This window comes from Puma concolor, unplaced genomic scaffold, assembly GCF_028749965.1.
Source record: "Puma concolor isolate L17-30 unplaced genomic scaffold, mPumCon1.1.hap2 unalloc_scaffold_60, whole genome shotgun sequence".
In the NCBI taxonomy this organism is placed as follows: domain Eukaryota; kingdom Metazoa; phylum Chordata; class Mammalia; order Carnivora; family Felidae; genus Puma; species Puma concolor.
In genome coordinates, this window is record NW_028240270.1 from 4,536 (window position 1) to 30,709 (window position 26,174).

The following is a 26,174-nucleotide window of genomic DNA, read 5'->3' on the forward strand; positions in this document are numbered from 1 at the left end:
TGGTGCAGTTCTAACCTGGCTCATATTGCAAGATGAGTATTCTCAAAGTCTGGTATTTTAGCAAATCTGAATTTAATAATAACAAGAGCTGAGGAGGAAACCAAGGCTCAGTGAGGCAAAGGGCCTCGCCCGAGGCCTTGAGCTGATAAGTGGCAGTGGTTATGCGCAGGGTCTATGATCAGATGAGAATTATCTTCTCTACGGGGTCAATGTGAGAGGACAAGAGAGACCCATGGGAAGGGACTGGCACCGTGCCTGGCTCACGTCCGCCGTGACAGATATGAGGGGCTAATGGAGACAAGGCAGAGACCACTCGGGGTGGCTAGCTGGGGAGACCCTGCACCAGCTCTGAGACATTTCCCCAAGACCTCTCCCCGAAAAGCTTGTATCACTCACCGGGCTGGTGGGTGAGGACACCCCAAGGCTCCGTGCAGCTCCGTCATCCTCCACAGACTTCTGCTGGCCGCTCCCCGGGCTGAATGCTCTGGCCGCCGCCTCTCCCACGGGACTGGAAGGCCTCTGGTCTAAAATGCTCACCGAGGGGACAGCTTTGGCAGTGCCCAACTGCAGCAAGCCCAGGGTGCCAGGTGCCTGGGGAGGCGGCTCCTGCTTGCGGTCCCCATCTTGAGTCCCAGAGGATGCTTGGGGCGGGAGGGGCTCTGCGGGCACATCAAAAGGGATGCTGGCCTCCAGGCCGGGGAGGGGGAGTGAGGCCCGCCCCGTGGGAATCTCCATTTCTCCACTCAGTCCGCTCAGTCCATTGGTTGGCACAGAGTTTACCTGGGCTTTGCTGAATTCCGACAATACCCTGGAAGTTTTTAAACAGAGAAACCTGTGTGACAAGCTGTCAGCTAGAATGCCCAAGGCTATTGGGACGGCGGTAAGAAGGCAAAACTGCTGTCTGGGGATTTCCAAAACAAAACATCCTCGTCATCCACCCACCGTGCTCCTCTGCTTACACACAAGCCTTCCTCTGACACGCCTCACAAAGTTTCTCCCCAGCTGGGACTGAGGTAGAGTGGGCGGCCAAGGGAACTGCGGGGCCCGGGATCTCCGGTGCAAGCGCTGGTCCACCAGAGCTGGGCCGTATGTGGGGTCCCAGATGCCTCCTGTTCCCAGGACCTGCTGCCGGAGATCAGTGTACACGGGGTGCAGGAGTGTGCACGCAAGTATACATGGGGTGTGCACCTGCTCACTCTTCCAATGGTACTGCCTCTTCCTGCCCTTCAGTGGTGCTTCAGGGACTACAGGGAGCCAGTGTTACTGTCTTTACATACACACACACACACACGCACGCACATGAAAACTACTCTGGGCCTTCTAAAATGTGCACTGGCTAGTGGCTGTTCCCCTTCTCCTGAGGCTTCTGAGAATCCACATTCTGTTTCTGAACTAGAACTATTTGCTGTCTCCTCCTTTGTTTATGAACCAATAGAGTATGTCACGGGCGAATACAGATTCCTACAACAACAAAGCTACCCGGGGCCCAAGAGATTGCCCATATCTGCCCTAATGGTTTACACTGGGTCAGAAGACGTGCCAAACTCCCCTTAATGTGGGCTCATTTCCATAAGGATTTTAGAACTCAAGTTTCTACCTTAATGTCTTCTGGCTGAGCTGTGTGCTCTTATCTACATCATAACCCCAAACAACATTTCAAGACATGCTAGTCAAACATTGGTGAACAACCCATACATTTATGGGCAACTGATCTGCAGCCCAAGACATTTCAGTGGGGAAAGAATAGTCTTTTCAACAAATGGTGCTGGGATAAGCGAACAGTCCCATGCAAAAGAAGAAAGTTGGACCCCTACCTCATACCATATAAACAATGAACTCAAAATGGATCAAAGACCTAAAAGTAAGAGCTAAAACTATAAAACTCTTAGAAGGAAACAGGTATACATCTTTGGATCAGGCAATGGTTTCTTATATGACAGCCAACAAATAAGTAAACAATAAAAAATAGGTACGCTGGACTTTATCAACACTAAAAGCTTTTGGGCTTCAAAAGGATACTATCAAGAAAGTAAAAAGATAACCCATAGAACAGGAAAAAAATCTGCATATCTTATATCCAAGGATTATCACATATCTGATAAGGGTCTAGTATCCAGAATATAGAGAGCTCTTACAATTCAATAATATTAGAACAAATAATCTGACTGAAAAATGGGCAAAGGTTTACAGAGACACTTCTCTAAAGGTATACAAATGGAAAGTACATGAAAAGATGCTCGATATCATTAGACGGGAGTGAAATACAAATCAAAACCGTAATAAGATACTACTTTATGCCTACCAAGATGCCTATAATAAAAAAGAGAGAGGGGCACCTGGGTGGTTCAATCAGTTAAGCATCCGACTTCGGCTCAGGTCATGATCTCACGGTTCGTGGGTTCGAGCCCTGTGTCGGGCTCTGTGCCGACAGCTTGGAGCCTGGAGACTGCTTCAGATTCTGTGTCTCCCTCTCTTTCTGCCTCTCCCCAACTCATGCTCTGTCTCTCTCTCTCTCTGTCTCTCTCTAAAATAAGAAACATTAAAAATTTTTTAAAAATTAAAAAGACAGAGAATAACAAGTGTTGGCAAAGGTGTAGAGAAAATGGAACTCCTACACGCTGCTGGCGGAAATGTGAAGTGGTGCAGCCTCTGTGGAGAACAGTTTGGTAGTTCCTTAAAAGTTAAACATAGAGTTACCATATGAGTCAGCAATTCAACTCATGGGTATATACCCAAGAGAATGAAAAGACAATGTCTGCACAAAAACCTGTACACGAGTGTTCACAGCAATATTATTCACAGTAGCCAAAAAGTAGGAATAGAACAAATGTCCACTAACTGAAAAGATAAAACAAATTGTGGTGTATTCACACAATGGAATATGATTCAGCCATGACCCATGCTACAACACGGATGAACCCTGAAAACCTACTAAGTGAAGGAAGGAGGTCACAAAAAGCCACATAGTGTATGATTCCGTTGGTATTAAATGTCCAGAATAGGTAAATCCATAGCTAGTGGGTAAGGGGTTTCCTTAAAGGGTGATGTTGGTTGGCTTTGGTTGGCACACTGCTGTGGCCCCACAATAGGTTCCTAAAGTTCACGGACTTCATTCCTTTACCCGTAAAACCGGCACGGTAACAGCACCCACCTATGACTGTGTTCAAGGCTGAATGAGATCATATAGGTAAAATGCTTATAGAGTGTCTGGCACAAAGTAAGTACTCAATAAACATTAACCTCAATTTGTCATTGGTTGTTCTTATCGCCACTGGCAAGACTGCTTAGCCTCTACACACATGGCTATAAAAATGTAAGGAAAGAGAATTACGGAAAGATTCACCAGCATTACCGAAATGGTTATCAATTATAAATGACCCCTCGTCTGTAAGACACATTTTAATGATGGAGTGGACTGGGTGTGGGAATAAAGAAACACCACCCGACAGCAAGAAGCTTGTGTGATAAATTAGAGTTTCCACCAAATCAACACCACGGTCAGGATGAAATCAAGTTCACAGGAGTCTCACCAGGATCAGAGCTGGTCGGCAGGACCCAGAGAGAATAAGAGACATGCACATCAAGTGGGAAAAAGTGCTAGAGATGAGGTTTTGAAGGAAAAGTGAAAGAAAGAGAATTTTCAAAACTTTTGAAGAAAATGCAACCAACATAGGGCTGAAACGGTGACACCGCTCCGGTCCTTCCACTTCTGTCCAGCTCAGGGCAGCGTTTTTCAAAAACTGCCTGTTGAAAAATTCTAGAAGTTTGTGCTTTCATTTAGAAGACAGTCTGGAAACATATACGTATTATACACATACGTATATTGCGCGTACACAGAGGCGTAGGTGTGGAATAAAAGCATGGGCTGGAGAATCGGCATGACCACCCCATAAAGTGCCCCCGCCAAGCGATTCTGAGCCTGCGCTTTTCCTGAGCGCGTGGACTAGCGCGTTGGGGTCCACGGCACCACCTGGCGGTCAGGGGTGCTCATGAAAGTACAGGAGGGGGCCGCATGTGCGAAGAATCATTTCCCCCAAGAGAAGGCCTCATGATAACGACCTCTGACAAATATCACCAAGCACAGATCTGCAGCCGTGTATACACAGACAAGTAGCGCGAGAACTGACATCACGGGGACCCCCAGTAGTAAAATGATGATGACACCGCCTATGGAGCACTCACCCTGTGATTGGCACTGCTCTAAGCGCTTTGCATACCTTAACTCACTTCCTAGCATTCTTATCCCCGTCTTGCAGATGAGGACATCAAGGTCAGAAAGGTTGAGTATCTTGCCCGGGGTCGCAAAGCTGGTTAATGGAAGACTCCAGCAGTCTGGCTCCTGAGTCCACACTCCTAACCACCGGCCCCTAGCTGTGCTTCTCAGCGATCACTGTAATTCAGACCCAACCAACACAAAAGAAGCTATTCAGGCCATCAATCCTCTATTCACAAAGCAAACTGCAGTTTGGTTTCCAGAAAACATTAAGTTAATACATTTCCTTGGAATGTTACATCTTTTGTACTTTATGTTTAACTTGTAGATGATTTTAAAAAACTTTTTTTAACATTTATTTTGATAGAACGCCTGTTCTCTCTCTCTCTCAAAATAAATCAACTTTAAAAAATCCACGTAAACAAATATTTAAGTAATATGACAAAAATAAGCGAACTCTTAACTGCTGATGTGACTCTTCACCCTCAGACACACCCTCTAAGAGCTGGTGTGTGTGGACGTGCGAAGATAACTTCAAGCCCAGCACTCAGAGTGACGGTGCTGGATGTGTGTTTGTGCATCTGTGTGCTCTGTGTTTGCTGGTTCCGCACGCCACTGCCCCGCGCTGGTCTGTACATCCTGACCCTCTTCCCTTGACTTCTCCCACAATGCCCAGGATGACGCTTCCCACACAGGGTGGACGGTCACTGATTCAACGGCCTTAAGCTGGAATTTTCCAATCACAAGACTCACGAAAGATAAAAGCAGGGCACATGACAGACAGAGGGCCGGCGGGCTGGCCTGTGGGAGGAGGAGACACAAGGAAGGGTTCAGACAGGTGAGTGAACTTAAGTCACGCCATGGGCCCAGCCGATAGAGCGGGGATTGCTCCCTTCCAGGATGTTCTACCTAAATTCTTGTTTGATGTTTGAAAGTTCTAGCTAATGTGCTCTGTTGCTCAGAAGCTGCTTCAGCCGTAATTCGCCCCCAGGCATCTGATCTGATTCTCAGCCAGAGAATCCCTATGAGGGAGCCTCCACTTTACAGATGAAGAAACAACCTCACAGAGCCAACGCTTGGCCTGCCGTTACTGGACTTGTGACTGGTAGAACAGGGCTTGAGGCCGGATCCTGCTACAAGCCAGTCCGTACCGGCACCCAATCTGGTGTTCTTCCCACAGCAGCTGGGAAACCTGTAAAGACTTGAATGAACCAAGAAGGTAGGGGCACACAGGAGTAGAAAAGAAGATCCTAGACACTGGCTGAGGGAACATGGGTCTGGCTGAAGGAAGCGCTTAATAAAAATTTACCATTTTCGGGGCGCCTGGGTGGCTCAGTCAGTTAAGCGTCCGACTCTTGATTTTGGCTCGGGTCATGATCTCACAGTTCCTGGGATCAAGCTCTGCATCACGCTCTGCACTGACAGCGAGGGGCCTGCTTGGGATTCTCTCTCTCCCCCTCTCTCTCCCTGCCCTTCCCCAACTCATGCTCGCTTGCTCTCTCTCTCTCTCTCTCTCTCAAAACAAATAAATAAACTTGAAAAAAAAGTTTATCATGTTCTACCTATTAGATGAGCAAATATCCAAAAGTTTGATAATACCTTCTGCCTACAAGGCCGAGAGGGCACAGGTACATTCCTGACAGAGTGTAAACAGGCGGTTATCTATGAAAATTGTAGATTCATTTATCCTTTGCCTCAGCAATTCTGTTTCTGGGACTTTACTGAACAGAGATAGTTGCATAGACTTAAAAGATCACATACACACGGTTATTTATAGAAAGAGTGAACTCCAGTGTCCAGTAAATACAGGGCTGGCCAAATAAACTAAGGTAGATTCATACAATGGAAACACATGTCACAGGGGAAAAAAAAAAAAAAACTGAAGAAACTGATATGAAGCTCCAAAACAAAAATTCTGATCTCTTCTGAGACAAGGTATCAAACAGTATATTTATAATAGCTTTGTGGGGATGGGGCAGAGATAAGAAATATAAAAGACATTTAAAAAGTCTTTTCATATCTGTTAGATGCATTTAGAAACATCAGAAAAAGACATGTAAAGGGGGTGCCTGGGTGGCTCGGTCAGTTAAATGTCTGACTTCAGCCTAGCTCATGATCTCACAGTTTGTGAGTTCGAGCCCCACGTTGGGCTCTCTGCTGTCAGCACAGAATCTGCTTCAGATCCTCCGTCCCCCTTTCTCACTGCCCCTCCCCTGCTCATTCTCTCAAAAATAAATAAACTTTAAAAAAAAGAAAAAGAAAGATGTAAGGAATTAATAATTATGGTTACAAAGGTGGAAAAGACGTTTCACTGTAGGTAGACTTTTTTTTCTTACCATAAAAATAAATCTATTAAAAAACGAATGTTTCAAAAGGGCCTGAACGAAGAAGGCTCTGCTGTGGTGAGCATGGTTAACATAGAGAGATGGTGACTCACTACGTTGTACACCTGAGACTAATATAACACCGTGCGTCAACAATACTCAAATAGAAAAAAGTTCTTTTAAAGAGATAGCTCTGCCCAGGGTCCCTTCTCTAGTCAAGTTCATTGCTCCCTGTGCTCTTCCTCCACTCACTTGCTTGGCCCCTTTTGTGCACCACCTCCTCCAGGCCTCATTCAGGGTCTGTGTCCTTCAGAGGCCTTCTGGGAGGTCGCAGCGGAGCACCCTGACGCGCTGGGCTTCACTGCGTCTTTTGGAAGTCGTACATCTAACTCCGAACCGTTAGTTTCCGCCCTAGAGGCAATAATATTTTACACGAAGCCTCAGACAAATTAGGTAACTTGTCGAAGATCAGCCAGGGGCAGAGCCGGAGCCTGATTCAGCTCTGAGCCCTCCCTGAATCCATTCTCCTCGCTGCCCCATGTTGCCTCCAGTTATAAGTCCCGGCAACTCCAGTCCCTGAGGAAGAGCCACGGTCCTCTTTTCCTTTATGCCCTTAGAGAGCTCAATGCTCAGTGACAGGCAATCACATGCCATAGGAAGGGAGAGAAAGAGGAAGAGGAGAAGGAAGGAAGGAAGGCAGGGGGAGGAGAAGGAGTGGGGGGAGGACACTCACTCTTGCAGAGACGGGTCTGAGTCATCGGCATTTGCTGTCCCCAGATCGGAGTCGTAGGACATGGGCTCCTCGGAACGATCTGGACTCTTGGAGCCATTCACTTGGAGTGGGCAGCTATCAGAGTTTAGGCTGCAAGACAGCTGGGATGAACTGGCGGTGTCCAGGCTGAGGGAGGAGGCCGTGAGCTTCCGGTTCCGTCGGATCTTATGGCCTGAGTGCTGGACTTCGATGTCCTCCGAGCCTGAGGAATGGGAAATTGAATCCAGAGACTCTTTCCGCTGTAGTTGTGTCCCAGAGGTGGTGAGGGGGTCGAGCTCAGAGAGCGGGCAAAGCCCAGAGAGAGCCAGTGGGGTAAGCGTCCACTCGTTTAAGATGGCGGACTTGTAGGAGAGCTCGAAGGATAAGGACGTCAGTCCCTGCAGGAAGCTGAGGAGGAACTGGCCCTCCTCGGCGTCTCGAAGCAGGGCTGCGGGCTGATAGTACTCGCACAGGCGGGCGGGCTCCTGGAGGAGCAGCTTCAGGTAGCACTCCATCAGGCCGTCATTGAGGGCCAGCCTCAGCCAGGCCCGGCAGCGGCCCACGTCCGTGCTGACAAAGATCAGGTGCTCCAATTCCGAGACGATGTGTCTGCGGGTGGAGAGGACAGGCTTGTTTCAAGAAATGATTTCAGATCACGGAGGATTGTTTTATCCACTGGTGAGCAGGAGCCAGTAATAATGACTGCAAGTATATACAGGCTTGGGAAAAAAATCTCAGATAGCAGTGTTCTACAAGGAATTGAGAAATATTTAGCTACAACACCCCACTTTTTCGAGGTTACTGTCATGCAGGATAATTGCCATTTTTGTTACAACTCCCCAGGCGCCCTTGACATCACCTGCTCATCCGGCATACATCTGATGAGCCCCTAAGTGCCAGGTCTTTGGAGCCGTGAAGATACAGGATACAGACATGGTCCTGCCCTCAGTCCAGGTTACTACCTTTCAAGGGCACACGGAGGTGAACCCTGTTGTCAGTAGAGCTGGGGTGGGGGGAAGGCAATCACTTCCAGGTTGCAGTAAGAACAATGCCTTAGGCAAGGCATTGAGGGATTAGGCATAGGGATTAGGGATAGGCAAGGCATTGAGCTGGGCCTTGAGGGATTTCAAGCGGCAAAGATGGAAGGGGAACCTTAGGCACCAAGGACTGACAGCAAAAAGGCACCAAGGGTAGGGAAGCAGCAGCTGTGTAACAGGAGTGGTGAGCACTCCCGTTACAGCACGGGGAGGAGGAGGAGCGGCTGATTGGGTTGCAAAGTCAGGTGATGCAGGGTCTCGAGCATCCAACCGGTGAGGCAAAGTGGGGCAAGGGTCCCCACACCTGGCTGTGCGTCAGAATCACCTGGGAACCTGGTCAGGATACAGATTCTGGGGCCCCAACGAAGTGAATGGGACTCCAGGCTAGCACTGGGGAGCCTGAGAGTTTTTACACCGGGAAATGACTCGACCGCAGTCACGCAGACTTCTGGGTGGGCTGCTCGGGATAAGATCAGGTACCAAACTCAGTTCCCGAACCCTTGGTCTGATGTAAATGCCCTTCCTCTGACCATCACAGTGCCCTGAGCACGTCTCGCCCATAGGAGTGCGTGCTCCACAGGGCTCAGGGAATGAGCTCGGGTTAGCTTAAGCTCAATAAATGTGGACCAGCTGCCTGACCTAAGGACAGACAGAATGAGATAAGGGGGACAATTAGAAAGCCACTGCCACCTGGGAATGAGGTAAGAACCTGAGATAGGGCGGTGGCAGTCAGCAGGAAAAGGAAGATACAGACCGACAAGGCACCTTCAGGCTGCAGGTGGCATTTAATAGCCCTTAGAGGCAACGTGCCAGCAGCTGCTTGCTCCAAAGCCCAGGCAGTTAGGGCCAGGGCCGCAGAGGCAAACGTCCCAGGGTGGATATTCAGATGATCTGGATTCCACTGCTTTAAAAAATGCCACAGCCTCTTAGGATATAATACTTAGCATAGAGATGTTCAAACATTCCAAGGCAGGGTCAGCAAACCTCTTCTGTCAAGGGCCACTTAGTAAAGATTTTAGGCTTTGCAGGCCACACATTCTCTGTTCCAACTACCTAACTTTGCCACGGTGTGGCAAAAAAGCGGCTCCTGCTAAAGGCGACCAGCCAGGGGCCTGAGCAGCCCCAGGCCATTGCCTGTGCGCTGAGGGGCTCTTGAGGCTTGGTCTAACAATAACCCCTATCTCACCCATCTCCATTCTAGAACACAGAGCATCTCTGCTGCCTTCCCATAGAGCTGTAGAGGGAGAGCCCAGGGTCACCCACACTGAAGCTCCTCCCCAAAGCAAAGCCTCCCCTGCTGATCTCACTTGTGGGTGACAGCTTTCAGGAGGGGCCAGAAGACAGGCTGAGGCAGAGGCTTCTGGTGGGCGCTCTTCTTCCTTTTCCCTCCGGCCTCGGCTCGGATGTGCTTGGCATGCAGTCCGTGGATAAATACAGCCTCCAGGGCACTGCACATGGTGCTGGCATCTCCGTCTTCGCTAGTGACCACTGTGTCCGAGGACACGTACTGCTTCTGCAACGCCTTCACAGATCCCACTAGCTTCTTCTTGATGACCTAGTCAGTGTCAGACATAACACAGGCCTTTAGAAGATCCTGCGGTGACCCCTGGAAGGGAAGTGCTTATCACCAAATACACGCACACCCACACACGCCTCACGTCTACCTGTGGGTGTGTATACAGCAAAACTAGCACAAGCTAATCATAGAAAACAAAGATGGGTGCCTGGGTGGCTCAGTCGGTTGAGCGTCCGACTTCGGCTCAGGTCCTGATCTCACGGTTCATGGGTTCGAGCCCCACGTCGGGCTCTGTGCTGCCAGCTCAGAGCCTGGAGCCTGCTTTGGATTCTGTGTCTCCCTCTCTCTCTGCCCCTCCCCCACTTGCACACGCACACACGCGCTCTCTCTCTTTCTCTCAAAAATAGATAAACGTTGGAAAAAAATTTTAAAAAAAGAAAGAAAGAAAACAGAGACAAAGCATAGAGGAGAAAAGGAAAATTATGTACTTATACCCCCCAGAGATAGTTATTTTTTTGCAAAGATAGTTGTATGTTTTTCTTTTGTTTTGCTTTTTAAACCGAACTTCAGTGATTTGATAGCCATAGAAATCTTGTGTTTAAATACCGGCTCCATCATAGTTACAGGTGTGGGAGCCTGGGTGATCCATCTAGGGCAGGGGTGAAGCTTTCCACCTTGTTTAGGGGTCTACGATTCCATGAAGAGGCTACAAGTGCCACTTTAGAACCATAAAAACACCAAGAAAACAGGAGCATGGTCCACATTACGAAAGATCCTAGGGGCACCTGGGTGGCTCAGTCAGTTAAGCATCTGACTCTTGATTTCAGCTCAGGTCGTGATCTCACGGTTTCTGAGTTTGAGCTCCGTATCTGGCTCTGTGCTGACAGTGTGGAGCCTGCTTGAGATTCTCTCTCTCTCTCTCTCTCTCTCTCTCTCTCTCTCTCTCTCTCTCTCTCTCCCCTCTCTGCCCCTCCTCTGCCCCTCCTCTGCTCATGCTCACTCTCCCTTTCAAAATAAATAAAATAAACGTTATTTATTTAAAAATATCTTTTTAATGTTTATTTTTGAGAGAGAGAGACAGAGAGAGAGACAGACAAAGTATGAGGGGGGGAGGGGCAGAGAGAGAGGAAGACACAGAATCCGAAGCAGGCTCCAGGCTCTGAGCTGTCAGCACAGAGCCTGATGCAGGGCTCGAACCCACGAGCCGTGAGATCATGACCTGAGCCGAAACAGGACGCTTAACTGACTGAGCCACCCAGGCGCCCCTAAAATAAATAAATAAACTTTAAAAAGAAAGAAAGAAAAAAGGAAAGATCCTTGACCTGGCAGTCAGAGGCAGATGTTAGTCTCAGCTCTGTTGGTCAACAGCTGGGTCACTGCAGACATTTCACTTAACCTCACTGAGCTTAATTTCCTCATCTGTTAAACGGAACGAATACTTCCTGACCTACAGCACAGGAGTTGGGGGGTGGGGGGGGGATTACTCTGAGGGCAGGACTTGCTTTTTTTTTTCATTCTTGCATCCTCAACACTTGGCCTGGTTCCTGACACATGTAAGTATTCCGTTAAGGTCTGTTACATAAATCAATTATAAAATACATATATGTAAAATCCTTTGGAAAGATAAAGACAGTTCTGTCATAATATAAGCATGTCAAAATACCTATGTTTTGGAAAAGGATTGGGAGGGAATACAGAAAACCTGGTTTGAACTGTTAGCTGATAGGATTATGGATAAATATTTTACTGTTTTATTTTTATCTTAGCCCAAACAGTTCATGTTAATGTTCTTAGAAAACTTGAATGTTCTTTTTTTCTTTAAAAAAAAAATTTTTTTTAATGTTTATGTATTTTTGAGACAGAGAGAGACAGAGCATGAACGGGGGAGGGTCAGAGAGAGAGGGAGACACAGAACCCGAAGCAGGCTCCAGGCTCTGAGCTGTCAGCACAGAGCCCGACGCGGGGCTCGAACTCATGGACCGTGAGATCATGACCTGAGCCGAAGTCGGACGCTCAACCGACTGCGCCACCCAGGCGCCCCTGTTCCTTTTTTCTTTATAACAGCTTTAATGAGACACAATTTACATTGCATAAAATTCACTCATTTAAACTATTCAGTTCAGTGATTTTTGGTATATTCACAGAATAGTGAAACTACAGCCACTACCTAATTTTAGGACATTTTCATTCTCTCAAAAAGGAACACTGTGCCCATGAGCAGTCACTCCTCTCTAGTCCCCTCTCCCTCGACCCCTAGCAACTACTAATCTACTTTCTGTCTTTATGGATTTGCCAATTCTGGACATTTTGTGTAAATGAAGTCATACAGTATGCAGTCTTTTGATGTTAGACATCTTTTCATATGACTTATGGGTCATATACTTCTTTCATTGTTTGCTTATTTGACTTGAGAGAGAGAGAGAGAGAGAGAGAGGCAAAGAGAGAGGGGGACAGAGGATTCAAAGTGGGCTAGGTGGTGACAGCAAACTCCCAAATCGTGAGATCATGACCTGAGCCAAATGGACGCTCAACCGTCTGAGCCACCCAGGCCACCCTAATGCCTTCTTTTCTTTTCTTTTTTTTTAATGTTTATTTATTTTTGAGAGACAGAGAGAGACAGCATGAGAGGGAGAGGGCAGAGAGAGAGAGAGGGAGACCCAGAATATGAAGCAACCTCCAGGCACTGAGCTGGCAGCACAGAGCCCGATGCGGGGCTCCAACCCATGAGCCGTGAGATCATGACCTGAGCCGAAGTCGGATGCTCAACCGACTGAGCCACCCAGCTGCCCCTTCTTTTAATGTTTACTTATTTTTGAGAGAGAGAGAGAGAGAATGTGCATACGTGTATGTGCCTGTGGGGGAGGGGGCAGAGACAGAGCGGACCGAGGATCCAAAGCAGGCTCTGCTCTGACAGCAGAGCGCCCAATGCAGGGCTTGACCTCACAAACTGTAAGACCATGAGCCGCTTACGATCATGACGCTTAACCGTGTGAGCCACCCAGGCGCCCCATATGTATGACTTCCTTTGAGAAATCCTTGGTCTTTAGGCAGCCCGTATTAAAATCCGTCGTTTTTTATCAATTCCCATTCCATCACCAAGAAGATGTTCTAGAAAGGGCAGGATCTCCTCAGAGCCTGCTTCTGCTATAACTCTTTCTCAACCCGAGGCCTCGCTTTCCAGACAGTACTCATTCATTTCAAAGTGAGGAAAACCAACGACATGGCTGTCCCGTGCCCCCTTCCCCACCCTTGAGCCTCTCCGACTGCCTACCGGGATGGCAGCCCGGGGGTCCAGTCCATTCTCCACCACCGAGAGCATTTCCGCTCACACTGCAGCTCCCTCGGAGAATCACATGACACCTGCAGAGACAGACGGCGGCGGCCAGATGAGCAGGTTCCAGCTCCCCACCCGCAGCCAATTCTCCCCCTCCCCCAGCAGGCAGCGGGTCAGCCCATCTTCCTCAAACTGCAATGCAAAGGCCTCTGAATTCAAAAGTAAAAGCCAAGAGTGGATTTTAAGGAAGGAAACAAGGGAAGAGAAGAAATCTGAGGGCTCGGATCTCAGGAGGTGGGGAATCCTATGTGCCATGGGTGGGTCCACCCTAATCAGGGCATGGAAAGGCCTCTGTATGCCACACCACACGCTGGCACAAAAAAGCAGGGAATGAAGGGCTGATTTGGATACAGAACTAAGGGTGCGAGGGGGATGCTGCCGCTGGAGGTGCCAAGAGCCCACATGGACCAGGAAGCAGGGGCTCACAATTCACATTCGGAGCCTCTGACTCCTGTGCCAGCCCCATGTCTGCCAGCTCGGCGGGGACAAGCACAACCGAAGGAAGTTTCCAAAGGGAGGGCCTCTTGCTACATAGCTGCTTCCCCTCCAGGCACGAGGGTCCAGCTGGAGCAGCACAGGGACACGCCTAAGGGAAACAACACGGGTTCGAATCTCGATTTGCCACTAACCACTTAGGCATGCTAGGTGGGGCACCACGGCAGACGTCTCAAATGGAGGTTATGAATGTGGAAAATGCCCAGCACAGGGCCTGACGGTACTAAGGATAAATGGTGTCTATTACCCCGGTTGGATGTGGCCAAGCCTTACAGGCAAAGGCCACTGTCTGAATGAGTCCGCTCAACTACCTGAAGTCAGTACACAGGTAAATCCCTCAGGGCACTGGCTCCCCCCCACCCCCCGGGGGTGGCTTAGGTCGGGGGTGGGGGGGGCCTCAACCTGAGCCTCGGGGGGGGGGGCTGTTGGCTCGCCTGGACCGCCCCAGCCACTTGGACGGACCAGGATTGGGTAGGCACATTCCCATCTAAACAGATCTCTAGTGACCACACTGCCGAGCATGGAGGGACACCAAAAAACAGGTCATCGCTGTCTCTGTTCTCAAAAACCGATGGCCCAAAGAAGTTATCAAATGGAGGCATGCTGAATGGATTTTGTACTGTTTACACACATTGCTTCATTCATTCCTTGGAACCACCCTAGGCGAGCTCTTTTATTATCCAGATCTAACAGATACGAAATCAAAGCTGACCCAGGTCAAGGAACTTCCCAAGATCCCAGGGCTGATCAGTGGCGGGCTCTACCACCTTCGGCCAGGATGACATCCACCCTTCTGGAAGAGGCAGGTGTGAGCTAGGGCTAAGGGGTGGCTGGGGAGGGGGCAGGGGAGTCTTGGGAGGAGGGCTCTTCGGCCGGGGGCCCAGGTGGCGGGATGCAAGGGAGCATCGGGTTGAGTCTGGCAGGAAAGGTTTACAGGCGAACAGCGAGGCATGGAGAACGGCAGGGTGGCCCTAAATGATGAAAGACGCTCTGATTCACCCCTGGCCTCTGGATCCGGCAGAGGGTGAACAGGACCCAGCGCCGACCTTCCTAAGTAAGGACATGCAAAGGGAGACAGGTGTGTGGAGGACGGGCCCCACGAAACCAGCTCTGGTCAGCGCACAACAGACTGACAGGAGGAACACTAGCCCCTGGCCACAGCCCATCACACTGTCTCTCCCTCCACCACTTTCCCAGCTCCTACCCACCGGGAATCCTCAGGACCCTTTGCTGGAGACCAGCTCCATGCTCTGGCCACCAGGGCACCGGGAGAAGGGGACGTACTACAGAGTCGGTCCTGAAACCGTGCCTGATCCTAGAGGCTGGGTTTCTTCAAGGCTACCCTACGCAGCCCTGCAGGCCAAGTTCAGGCTCTCTGGCTTTGAGACCCTGGCATCCAATCCCCTTTGGTAATTCCGGGGGCCTGCCCTTCTAGACAGAGCCTCAAGCCCTAAAACTGCCCTTCCCTCAGCCGGCCTCAAGGCTTGGGCCTCAGCAATCTGAAGAGGAGGACCATTGAGGCCTCATCAACTAATTAACTGAAAATAATATTCACTGGAGGGAGGGAGGCTTATCATTAAGTGGGTGTCCTGGCCAAGTCAGGATCTGCTGAAAAAACAAAGTAAACTGACACTGAGGTCAGAGCAGGGCCAGACAAGAGACAACTGGGACCTAAAACAGTGTCAGGAACGTCACAAAAGGACAACCGTGCAGAGAAACCTAGAAGAATGGCCACTTGACAATTCACAAAACAGAACTGAGACGTGGGGGTCAGGCCAAAGTTCCGGGCACATCTTTCTTTGCAGGAAACCAAAGCTCCCTACATAGGCCTGTCGGTGCTAGAACGCCTCAGGAAGGCAGGCAATGGCTCAGAGGCAGGACCACGACCATCTACGATGTGAGATCTCTGGGCTCTGGGTCTCCTGACTGCTAGGTCAGCACTCCAGCAGGCTCCTTGGGTGGGCCAGACCCCCATCTACCATGCTATGGGACTGGTTTCACTTTCTATCCTCAGAACTGTCTTCACTGACACCAAGAAGCAAACAAAAGAGGGGTGGGTCTTCAGGAGACCCAGAATAAAGAGAGCAAGTAGAGAGTTCAAACATCCCTGATACAGTTGAGCAGAAAAGGTGAGTGCCGTGTGCCTTTAGGAAACTCCTAAGCCACCCTTCGTCTACCTCTGCCCCTCGGTATCGGTTCACTCTGGCACAGGATCTCATTCTCTATCCTCATTTAATTCTTAAAACAATCCTGTGAGAGAAGGATGATTATCCCTCATTCACAGAAGAGAAAACTGAGGCTCAGTAGAAACACGCCTCAGGTGAGGGACAGAATTTTCTCATTCCAAGCTCTGTGCCTTTCGCCAGTTCATACTGTCCCAGGTCCTTGGTTCAAAGAGTTTCAGGCAAACTTATTATTCACAGACTCTTCAGAAGCTCCACCTTATCAAAGAAGGCCTAACACTGACAAGAAACAATCTTGCCCATCAGATCTGTGGCCCCACCTAGCTGACCACAGGTCCTTTCCATGGCAGCCAGGTTTCCGAGCTGTCCCTCCTCAAACGTTCCAACACACAGGAAGGAATCGTTGTGGTTGATTCTCTTCGTGATACTGCCTGGCCTTCTATAAACATCCAATTTCACTTCCTCAGGAGACTAAGGAAGAACGAAAAGAGGAGAAGGACTCAGATGAGACTTACATTAAAAGAAGAAATGGATAACCTGGCTTCACCACTTTCGAAACACTCCGTTCATCAGTAAACAGCAACCTCCTCTTCTGAGAGACTTCCCCGCCATCCGCGACAGCCTCGTCTCTACGGCCTGACTCCGATCCTGCACCTGGCTATGCACGACAACAGGCCGGTGTTTAAGCCCTCCAGCTGCTCTACCAGGTGATGAGTCAGGGTTTTCAGTTGGAAACAAATGACAAAGTTATCTTCTGATTCAGAAAGACAGCGGATACTTCAGACATGTGAGTGCTGAGTAAACAGCACCTCCTTCTACCTGAAGAAAGTCGGATTTCTAGACAAGAGCCCTGTGGGGGGTGGGATGGGTGTGTGTGTGGGGGGGGGGGGGTAGGGCAGCAAAGCAACTGAATATCAGCTGGAGGGCAAGCAACTTCTAGCTCGTGATTCCCAGTCCAAAGGCTAGTGGGGGAGGCCAGAAATGTGAAGTCTAGGAACACTGGGTATCTTTCTTTCCTCCCTCCCTCCTTCCATCCAACAACACCCATCTCTCCCATATTCTTGTCCCAGGTCCCTTAAGATTCTGGCAAGGACCAAACTCTGAGTGAATGAAAGCAGGACCTTTGCCTGACTCATTCACCATTGTATTTCTAATGCTTCAAACAGTGCACGGCACAGGGTGGTGCTCAAGAAATACTTGCTGAATGAACAGATGAGTAAAATAAAAAGGCTCAGACCGTTGCAGACCGTAAGAGGTTGAGGTATACAACTTTTCAGTGGTGGGGTCACTGTGGAACTCCTTCCATTACACCAAGCTGCCAACAGGCTGAAACCCTTCAGAGATCACACCTTCACGGAAGGGGACATTGAAGGTCAAAGGCCATCCGATTCTCGAAGGCGTGAGACTACAAATGCAAGCAAAGACAATGGGTCTTCTTTGGGGTCCTTTACAATGGCTGTCAAATGGCCAATCCTTCGGAGTTTGGTCACCAGAACTTAGAGGGGAGGTGCACCCCCAAATCCCAGGAGATTATAAATGTTAACAATGGAGCCTGGGTGCCTCAAGAATGTCTAGCTACTCTGAGATAACTTGACTCTCTGTGTTCATGGGTAATCAAAATGGTCAAAACTCAATGCTCCAGCACCTGCCAAAAGAGGAAGCAATTCAACAGCCTCCACGGAGGCCTCGGCGTCCCCAGGATCCACTCATCTCTACTCTTCACAACATGTAACGTCACCTCTGGCACATTCGGTAGCGGGACTAATCTACAACCAGTTCTGGCCAGGAGGGGCACTGGGTGAGGGTCCTTTCTAAGCGGCAGGGCAATACACATGGACATGATTCTGTGACCACAGCCAACCCCACACAGTGGAACCCCTGGAGTTTCTCCAGATCATCACCCAAAAGGAAGTGATAAGCTCCCACTGCCCCAGCTGAATGAGTAGCTGTCCCTCACCTTCCAGGTATTTGGATGATACCTACCATTCCAGCAGCCAACGCGAGTGATGTAATATGGATGCCAGGAACACAATCCTTAAGGACAGCTACAGGGGACCTGACATCCAGGAAAAGCACTTGACCCACGGGAGAAGGATCTCTACTCCTCCACACTTACTTACCATCTGAGGCCCTGCATCAATTGAGGTGTTCGGCAAGTGCCTGGCTCTGAGAAAGCAGGTGGGGTCGGCAGGGGACTGCACTAGGTTCTCAGATCAAATGGGGACCACATCAAGGGAAGAATGGGCGCAGAGTTGGGATGAAGAGTTGAAACGGGGATAGGAAGACGTCAGTCTAACAAGATTGGGTAGGGGTGGTGGGAACTAGGGCAGCAAGAGTTGGGGGGTGGTTTAGCAAAGACTCAGGAATGAAGTGTCCTCAGGCTGGCTGGGGATGGAAAGAAAGTACGGGGTGGGCTTGGAAGTTAGGGGTTGAGTGGGCGAGGACAAGAAGATACATACAAGACTTGAGATAGGGCTGAGATCAGAGTTATCAAGAAGAGGGGGGTAAGCGCAATAGGGCATCTACTGTGGTGGTAGGTATTAAATGAGTGGGGGGAGGTGGGTGTTTTGGCTGAGCAGACCTTGGGGGGCTGAGCAGGGGGGCTGGGATAAGAAAGCTGAGCCTGAAAAGGGGTAAGCCAGAAAGACGGGGAGGGGGGAGGGGGGGTTCGAGGAGGTCTGCGTGGAGCACTGGGATCGCCAAAGGGGTTGAGGGGTGAGAATGAGATGCGTCAGAGGGAGGCGGAGGGAAGTGGCTGTCCTAGGGGTTGGAAGTGGGCTGCCGTGGGGTCGAGTGTGGCTGCACTTACGCAAGACCAGTGGTGAAGGGGTGAGGGTAAGGGCTGGGCTCGGGTCACGGGTGAAGAAGAGGAAGGGGACGGGTCAGCACTGGCTGTTTGGGCTGAAGGCTCGGGTCCGAGTGGGGTAGGGTGCGGGGCTCAGGCGGGGAAGGGAAAAGGCTCTGAAGCAGGACAGTTTCAAAGCAACCAAGGGTTTGCGATCACGGACAGGGCTGGTGACCCATCGCCCGTTCTCGTCTCGGCCCCGCCGTCCCTTCTCACCCTCCTCGCCCTCTGACCCCTAACTCACCAGAGGGAGCGGGGACGGGGCGCGGGGCACTCCTGGCCACGGCAGCCCCTAAGCCTCCGACCAGGCGCTGCGGCCTCCCGGCCAGCGACAACAGGAAACGGCGCTCGCGGCGCCGGACGCCATCACGTTGGTTCGGCGTCCGGCCCCGCCCCCGGACCGCGGAGCCAATCGCAGGGCCGGCGGAGCCTCGGGGCGGGGCCACCGCTCGGGAAAGCCCAAGTCACCAGCCCCGGAGCAGGTGAGTGATCTGGGAGGCTGGGGACTCTGCGACCCGAGATGCGCACGAAGAGGCGAGGCCACCGGGGTAGCCCACCAGTGTCGGGCGGAACGTGTCCTACTGCCCGCCCCCAGAAGTGTCTGCGTCTCACTAGATCCCGGCCGCCTTCTGGGTTCATGACCTTGCCTGGGCACAGCACTATCTACCATTGAGGCTGTCTGTTGGCCTCCTGCCCGGAAGGTTCCCACTTGTAAAATCGGACCAATAACGTCTACCCTAGTTTTGCCTCCCTGAGGGCATCAGTGCAGTAGGTGCTTCCCGCCTGGTGGTTCTCAGGAAAAGCATACAGGTTTTGATCACCGCTGTCACCAAGGGAGCACCTTTAGGTACCCGTCAGCCCCCAGGCATGAAGCTTAAGGTTCTGGTTATTCTCATCTAGCCAGCAAGTTGTTTGTTTCCTTTACTTGGTAGAGTTGATATTTCTCTTTCACATGGACTCGGAACAGAAGGTCAAGAGTGTGTGTTGGTGGGGGTGGGGAGAGATGTCTTGTGCTTTGGACACTTCATACCTGCAGGCTTAGGTCAAATGGGATCTTAGGGCCTGAGTGTGGGGTGAGTAGTGGGGTGGAGAGGTACTGCTATCTGCAGGTTCAGGGGGACTTTGGGGGTGTCTACAGGGCTGGTCTGGGAACGGGACAGTTCTTGGAAGAAAGCTCCACTGATCTGGGCCAGGCTCTCCATCAGCCTTTCTGGGAAGGGGAGAAGAAGGGGTCCCAGTGCCTGTTTCCATTTATAAAACCAGCTGTTGAAGATGTGGCACCTGAGTGTGTGCGGGTTGCCCCTTCAATAATTCTCTCTCTAGGAGCGAGAACCACCTCTCCTCGATTTTAGACTAGATGAATCTGAGTACATTTAGTATGGTTAACAGTTGAACAGAAAGTTAGAAATAAGGACACGGAGGGATGCCGGGGTGGCTCGGTCGGTTAAGTGTCTGACTTCGGCTCAGGTCACAATCTCACAGTTGTGAGTTCCAGCCCTGCATTGGGCTCTGCGCTGACCGTGCAGAGCCTGCTTGGGATTCTCTCTCTCTCTCTCTCTCTCTCTCTCTCTCTCTGCCCCTCCCTCGCATGTGCTCTCCCTCTCAAAAGTAAATAAACATTAAAAATAAATAAATAAGGACACAGAAGCAAAGCATTATCTTAGCATTAAACAACTTGGAAAGTAAGGAATTTACTAGGAAATCCAGCTTCCTGGGCAAAAGGATAGTGTTTCTGGTTATAATTATAGCACATCAAGAGCATCAGTGTCTTGATACAAGCATGCCCTCCCCCAGATGGAGCCAGCAACATTCCTCAGTTCTTCCAATGAATTTGTACGCAGCCGCTGTCTGCAAAAGCTGTGGGAACCCCGCATGGTAATCTCTTGTCTATCTTTTCAGGAGCCCCCGTCTCCTGGTCTTCTCTTACTTCTCAGGCCTCTCGGCCCCTCTGCAAAGTCGACGGGCTTGTCTTCCTCTCTCCATCTTACTCTGGCGCACGTTTCCACCATTCATGGGCCACGAGTCCACCAGGTAGTCTGAGGCCGGAAAAAAAAAAAAATCTCCCATTACCCTGTTATTTGAGCAATAATAAAGGTACATGCAAAGTGCCATGGTGCCAGAGAAGAGGCCTGGAAGGTTATCCTGGCGGAAGCACCTTTTATCTGAGCCTTCCGGGTGGACACAGGAAAGGGCGATGCCGATGCCGGCGAAGAGACTGGTAGAGAAACGGCTGGTGGGTAGGAATGCAGACTGAGCTCAGGGGAGGGTGCACGGAGAGGTGGAGAGGAAGCTAGGAAGTAAGGCCAGAGTAAGAGGAGGGGGATCAGAATGGAAGGGGGAGATAAAGACAGATTGGGCAATGGGGAAAGGGAGGAGGCACAGACAGAGCTGGAGGCCAGCGCAGGAAGGGCTCAGACGCTCACAAAGGCACTGGTCTGTCAGAGTCAAGCACTAGGCATAGTCATTCAAAGCCAGGCAGGAGAACTGCAGGCATCTGAACTTCTCGGGGGTCTAAGGTGTCGATTCCTGAACCCCGCCCCTGCCCTGGAGAGTCACTCTGGGATGAGGCCCAAGCATTTAGCCTTGGCCCAGACCTTTTCTGTCTCTTGCCCTCCCACCCGTGGATCTGAAGGGTGAGAAAATGTGAGGATCTCTCTTTAACCTAGGAGCTGAAGGGCAAGGGATTTAACAGGTGTGGAAAACAGAGGCTCCTAGTTGCCAGATAGGAATTTTGATTTATCCTTAGCAACCACCCTGAAGGTAAGCACCATTGTTATGCCCATGGCATAGATGATAAAACAGGCTTAAGAGAGGTTAAGGAACTTGGGGGCCCAAGGCCATACAACTCATAATTACTACGGGTGGGATCCTCACCCAGCTCTGATTCTAGCTGGAGAACTAGCATAATTCAGTGGCCGAGCAAGTGGGCTTTGGAGCCAGGAATGCTTAGGTTTGAATACCGGCTCTACCCCATACCGTTTTCTAGGCCTTCCCTAAGACAGCGCGGGGCCCAGCACAACCCAGCAAGTGTGGGCCTGAGACCACTGCCACAGTCAGTGGTTTTCATAGGCCCCTCGAGATGGCACCAGAGATAGAAACTTCTAAGTTTGATTGGTGGTTAGAAAAGAGAAGTAAATCACAACACTCTGAGGCCCCTTCGCCTCAGGCAGAGGGGCCAGAGTGTGTGACTTCCGGGAAGTTCCCCAAACTATCTGAGCCTCAGTTCCTCATCTGTAAATTGGGGAAAATATCAGTTGCCGTGAGGATTAAAGAAGATAATATCCTCAGGACGGTTTCTGGTCTGAAGTAAGCACTTGAGGATAACTAGCTATATTATTATTATTATTATTATTATTATTATTATTATTACAGTTTTGGCTAATTTGTACCTACCCAGTCCAGTCAGATCTCCGTTTTCTAACTGGTCTTTGAGCACTGGAGTGAGAGCCTCTCTTGTTGGAACCCCAGATGTATCCTTACTTGGTCTCTGACCGAAATCATCTAAGTAGGACTAATGCCACCATTTCTTTTGAAACCGGAATAGGTAATGTTCTCATGGCTTCTGTTGCAGGAAGCTGGTTCCTCCCACTCTACTTGAAGAAATGGATTTAAAGGGTTCGTAAAAATGATTTGTCAATTCTATCTCAATGAAGTTGGACACAAATACAGCTTTGAGGTGCAGTTGACAAAAGAATGGACTCTGTAAGCCTCCCAAATGTTATCACACGTAGTTTACAGTTCAAATAGTACGAAATGAAATGGTGAGGAAACAGAATGACCCGCAGCAGCCTCTTGCCTCGACCATCCCCACCCTCCTGGGCCAGCTCACCAGTCCTCGGTCCTCCTTACCTCTCGCTGGGTCTTCGGGTGCTTATCTCCACCTGTCTTGTGTTTCTAGCTCTTAATTCTTCCATTTAAAAGATTTAAAAAAAAAATTTTTTTTTTTGAAAGAGAGAGAAGGAGAGAGAGAATCCCAAGCAGGCTCTGCACCGTCAACACAAAGCCCGATGCGGGGCTCGAACCCAAGAACCGTGAAATCGTGACCTGAGCTGACGTCAGACGCTCAACCGACTGAGCCACCCAGGTGCTCTGATTCATGCATTTTAGACACTGTCTGTGGACGTCCTGGCAACACAGGCAAGGAGTTAGGTCTTTAACACCCCCCACCCATTCCATTCTTGGGGTTTACTTTTGTCACTCTTGCCCCACGAGTGACAGTGGTTGCAGAATTGTGACTAGGCAAGTATTGTTCACCGCAGAGCTTACTCATGTAGTCCGATGGCACTCGTTTCTGTCCCCCGACCCCCCGGGGTTTAATTTCTTCTCCTTCTCTTTCTGTGCTGCCCGCCACGATCACTCCTCCACTCCGCTCCAGTGCTCTGGCATGACAGTTAGTGCCATTCCCCTCGGCTACCTCCTTGACCTGTCCTACGCTGCTGTCCTGGAACCTTCCTTCGCTGCTTCCTGGGCTGGGCTTTTCCTGGCTCCCTTCTCTTCTTGCTTTCTTCACTCTCTCTCTTAATCTGCAGTTAAGAATCCCTTTCTAATATTAAAAAATAGAATGGTCTTTGGACCTGCTCGTGATCGTAGGTATCCTTTCGATATCTATTAATTGGGACAAAAAATACAGAAAGACCAAAAGTTACTATGAAGGCACTCCTGCTCTTAAGTGAATTTGTGTTTTACTCGCAATAGCATCTATGAACGTGTGAAAGCCTGTTCAAAGTTTAGGCTTAGGGTTAGTTCAATCTAGCCTCAATGTCTGGTCTTCCATTTGTCACCTCACCCCCTCAACTTGCCGTGAGACAACCCCTCTCTTGACTTTCTATTCAGTTCCTGTGCCCTAGCAGAGACTTAAGTACTGGTTTAAGGCCCACCTTGCAGGTGCACGTGGCCATGGCTGGCCAATCAGGGTCTCCTCCTACCAGATACAGGGTCCAAGCAGACCAATCAGAGGCTTTTTGAAGACTGGCTTTCCTTTATGAGGCTTGCTCAACCTCAGTGGAGAGTTGGAGTTACTAACGACTATCTTTGCAGTCTTGGGGCATGCATCCTGAAGCCTGAAGCCATCATGGAGGAAAGCACAACTGAGGGACAGCTGCGGAGAGAATGACGTTTGAGCGCTAGATGCGGCCAGCTTTAAGATCTTAGGCTTCCCGGTTATGTGAGCCGATACACTGTATGACATTTTTGGTTTAAGCATATTTTAGTTGGATTTCTTTCACTTGGAGCATAAAGAGCGGCGACTGATACATTGTCTTTGCGAACTTGGGCAGGTTATACAAGCGGTGTGTACAGACTTGGACCGTGACAACGCAGCTCCCATTAGGTCCCCTGTGGCTGCCCTGTTATCAGCCTGAGCCTGAGACAGCTTGACGTGGAATAGTCCGTTTTAGGGTCTGGAGGAAACGACTTACCATGAGTCACTGCCCTAAAATATACTTTCTACCCACATGCCCGGTGCCTGGAATTCTGTGGTGATGGTGGCATTCCTTAGCGTCAACCATGGCTCTCTTCAAGCGGTTCTCCTTTGGAGTGTGGAGTCTGCGATATTAAACTTGTAGAAGTCCTTTCTTCTGGAGGTCCCTCTGGGAGGCAGTGGATCCAGGATGCGGTGTAGACAGACCTAGGTACACATCTCAGTTCCCAATGGCACGGTCCCTTTGCAGCTTTGGGGGCAAACACATAGCACTGTGTGCTGACCTTTAGGAGGTCAGTCTGTATTACATAAGGAATCCTATGCAGAGAGTGAAGAAATGGTCTCAGATTCACCCAGTAATATCCCCGAGTCAGCCCTGAGGGCAGGGTCTGGCACTAGGCGTTGGGAAGAGGAAGGAGATGTGATTCTTGTCTTGTCAGGGCTCCTGACCTAACAGAGAACTGCGGTTGAGTCTTCACATGGACGGACGCTATCTTTCACTCCGCGCCATTCGTAGGTGACGCCTAGAAGAGCAGGGCCACCGTGTCGTAGCCTCTAACCCACGACTCTGTCACATTCTGGGAGAGAGAATTATGGGCCCTCCCCGCAACCCCGCTCCTGCTGTGTCTCCTCGTGGCCACAGTGTACTTTCCCATCCCTGGCTTGGGGCTTGGGGCTGGTTCCGTGCTTAGGCTCGAAGAGGCTCCGTGCTTAGGCTCGAAGAGAGCAAGAGTGCTTGCTCTCTTCCGCTTCTCTTGGGTAGCCGCTGCCTCTTCAGCCTGGGTCCCGGCAGCAACGCAGGGAGACAGGACCAGCAGCGAGAAGCCGCGCCGATCCAGCCAGCAGGGCATTAAAGTACAGCGGTAACGGCCAACCTGTGAGAATCGGTTTCCCAGCCTCCTGAGTTTTGAGGATGGTTTATTAGTTAGCACTGTTGTGGCAAAAGATAACAGATACATGGACTCCCTCCGTTATCAGGTTACGTACAGGTTCAGCTGCTGCAGTAGAGACCCGACACAACAGTGGGTTAAGTGAATTTTTTTTAATTCTTTTTTTTTTAATCCTTTTTTTCGGGGGGGGGGAGTGCAGGCGGGGGAGGGGCAGAGAGAGTGGGGCAGAGGATCCAAAGCGGGCTCTGCGCTGACAGGCTGACAGCACAGAACCCGACGTGGGACTCAAACTCACGAACCGCGAGATCATGACCTGAGCTGAAGTTGGATGCTTAACCGACTGAGCCACCCAGGCGCCCTTTAATTCTTTTTGGTTTTAAGTGTTTATTTCTTTTTGAGATAGAGACAGAGATTGAGTGGGGGAAGGGCAGAGAGAGAGGGAGACACAGAGTCCGAAGCGGGCTCCAGGCTCTGAGCTGTCAGCACAGAGCCCGATGTGGGGCTTGAACCCACAAACGGTGAGATCCTGACCTGAGCTGAAGTCGGACACCTAACCGACTGAGCCATCCAGGCGCCCCAACAGTGGGTTAAATTAAAAAACAGCTTGGGGCGCCTGGGTGGCGCAGTCGGTTAAGCGTCCGACTTCAGCCAGGTCACGATCTCGCGGTCCGTGAGTTCGAGCCCCGCGTCGGGCTCTGGGCTGATGGCTCAGAGCCTGGAGCCTGGAGCCTGTTTCCGATTCTGTGTCTCCCTCTCTCTCTGCCCCTCCCCCGTTCATGCTCTGTCTCTCTCTGTCCCAAAAATAAATAAACGTTGAAAAAAAAAAAAACAAAAAAAAAACAGCTTCTTGGGGGCACCCGGGTGGCTCAGTCGGTCAGGTGTCTGACTTCGGCTCAGGTCATGATCTTGCCGTTCATGGGTTCGAGCCCTGGGTCGGGCTGTGTGCGGACGGCTCGGAGCCTGGAGCCTGCTTCACATTCTGTGTCTCCCTCTCTCTCTGCCCCTCCCCCGCTCATGCTCTGTCTCTGTCTCTCAAAAATGAGTCAACATTGAAAAGAAATTTTTTTAAGAAGCAGCTTCTTGATCTCTCATATGATAATCCGGTTAAGTACTGGATCTGGGGCTGGTTCGGTGGCTCTTATGTCAGGGAGCCAGGCTCCTTCTGTT

General features: G+C 50.3%; 1 protein-coding gene and 2 long non-coding RNA genes across 15 annotated transcripts in view; 1 reads left to right on the forward strand and 2 right to left on the reverse strand.

Annotated features, from left to right (window-relative positions):
* On the reverse strand, positions 1-19,060 carry LOC147571097 (pleckstrin homology domain-containing family M member 1-like). Of its 4 annotated transcripts, XM_086696635.1 has the most exons (7): positions 18,943-19,031; positions 17,091-17,258; positions 16,369-16,511; positions 13,113-13,201; positions 9,633-9,880; positions 7,271-7,897; positions 1-808 (listed from the first exon to the last, which is right to left on the reverse strand). In XM_086696635.1, the coding sequence occupies exons 4-7, from the start codon at positions 13,158-13,160 to the stop codon at positions 289-291; spliced, it is 1,443 nt and encodes a 480-aa protein (XP_086552761.1). In that variant the 5' UTR covers positions 13,161-13,201; positions 16,369-16,511; positions 17,091-17,258; positions 18,943-19,031; the 3' UTR covers positions 1-288. The 4 variants fall into 4 exon arrangements, with proteins under 4 accessions (XP_086552761.1, XP_086552762.1, XP_086552763.1 ...); XM_086696636.1 differs by lacking the exon at positions 17,091-17,258 and having other exon boundaries at positions 16,369-16,551; positions 18,943-19,032; XM_086696637.1 differs by lacking the exon at positions 16,369-16,511.
* Positions 17,690-26,174, forward strand: part of LOC147571098 (uncharacterized) — a 10,792-nt gene continuing 2,307 nt past the window's right edge. For 2 of the 10 annotated variants that reach the window (XR_015247709.1, XR_015247700.1), the window contains exons 1-4: positions 19,106-19,180; positions 22,270-22,313; positions 22,650-22,782; positions 23,736-24,328. This is a non-coding gene — a long non-coding RNA (uncharacterized LOC147571098). The other 8 variants (XR_015247705.1, XR_015247704.1, XR_015247703.1 and 5 more) reach the window with 8 other exon arrangements.
* Positions 20,354-23,741, reverse strand: LOC147571099 (uncharacterized). Its single transcript, XR_015247710.1, has 2 exons — positions 23,576-23,741; positions 20,354-20,734 (listed from the first exon to the last, which is right to left on the reverse strand). It is a non-coding gene; the product is annotated as an uncharacterized LOC147571099 (long non-coding RNA).

Coding starts and splice junctions, on each gene's coding strand:
- LOC147571097 (XM_086696636.1), bottom strand. CDS start 13,160: ATGCTCTCGGTGGTGGAGAATGGACTGGACCCCCGGGCTGCCATCCCG. Junction 7,898..9,632: donor CTGAAAGCTGTCACCCACAA/GTGAGATCAGCA, acceptor CTCCACCCGCAG/ACACATCGTCTCGGAATTGG. Junction 809..7,270: donor TCAGACCCGTCTCTGCAAGA/GTGAGTGTCCTC, acceptor AAAAACTTCCAG/GGTATTGTCGGAATTCAGCA.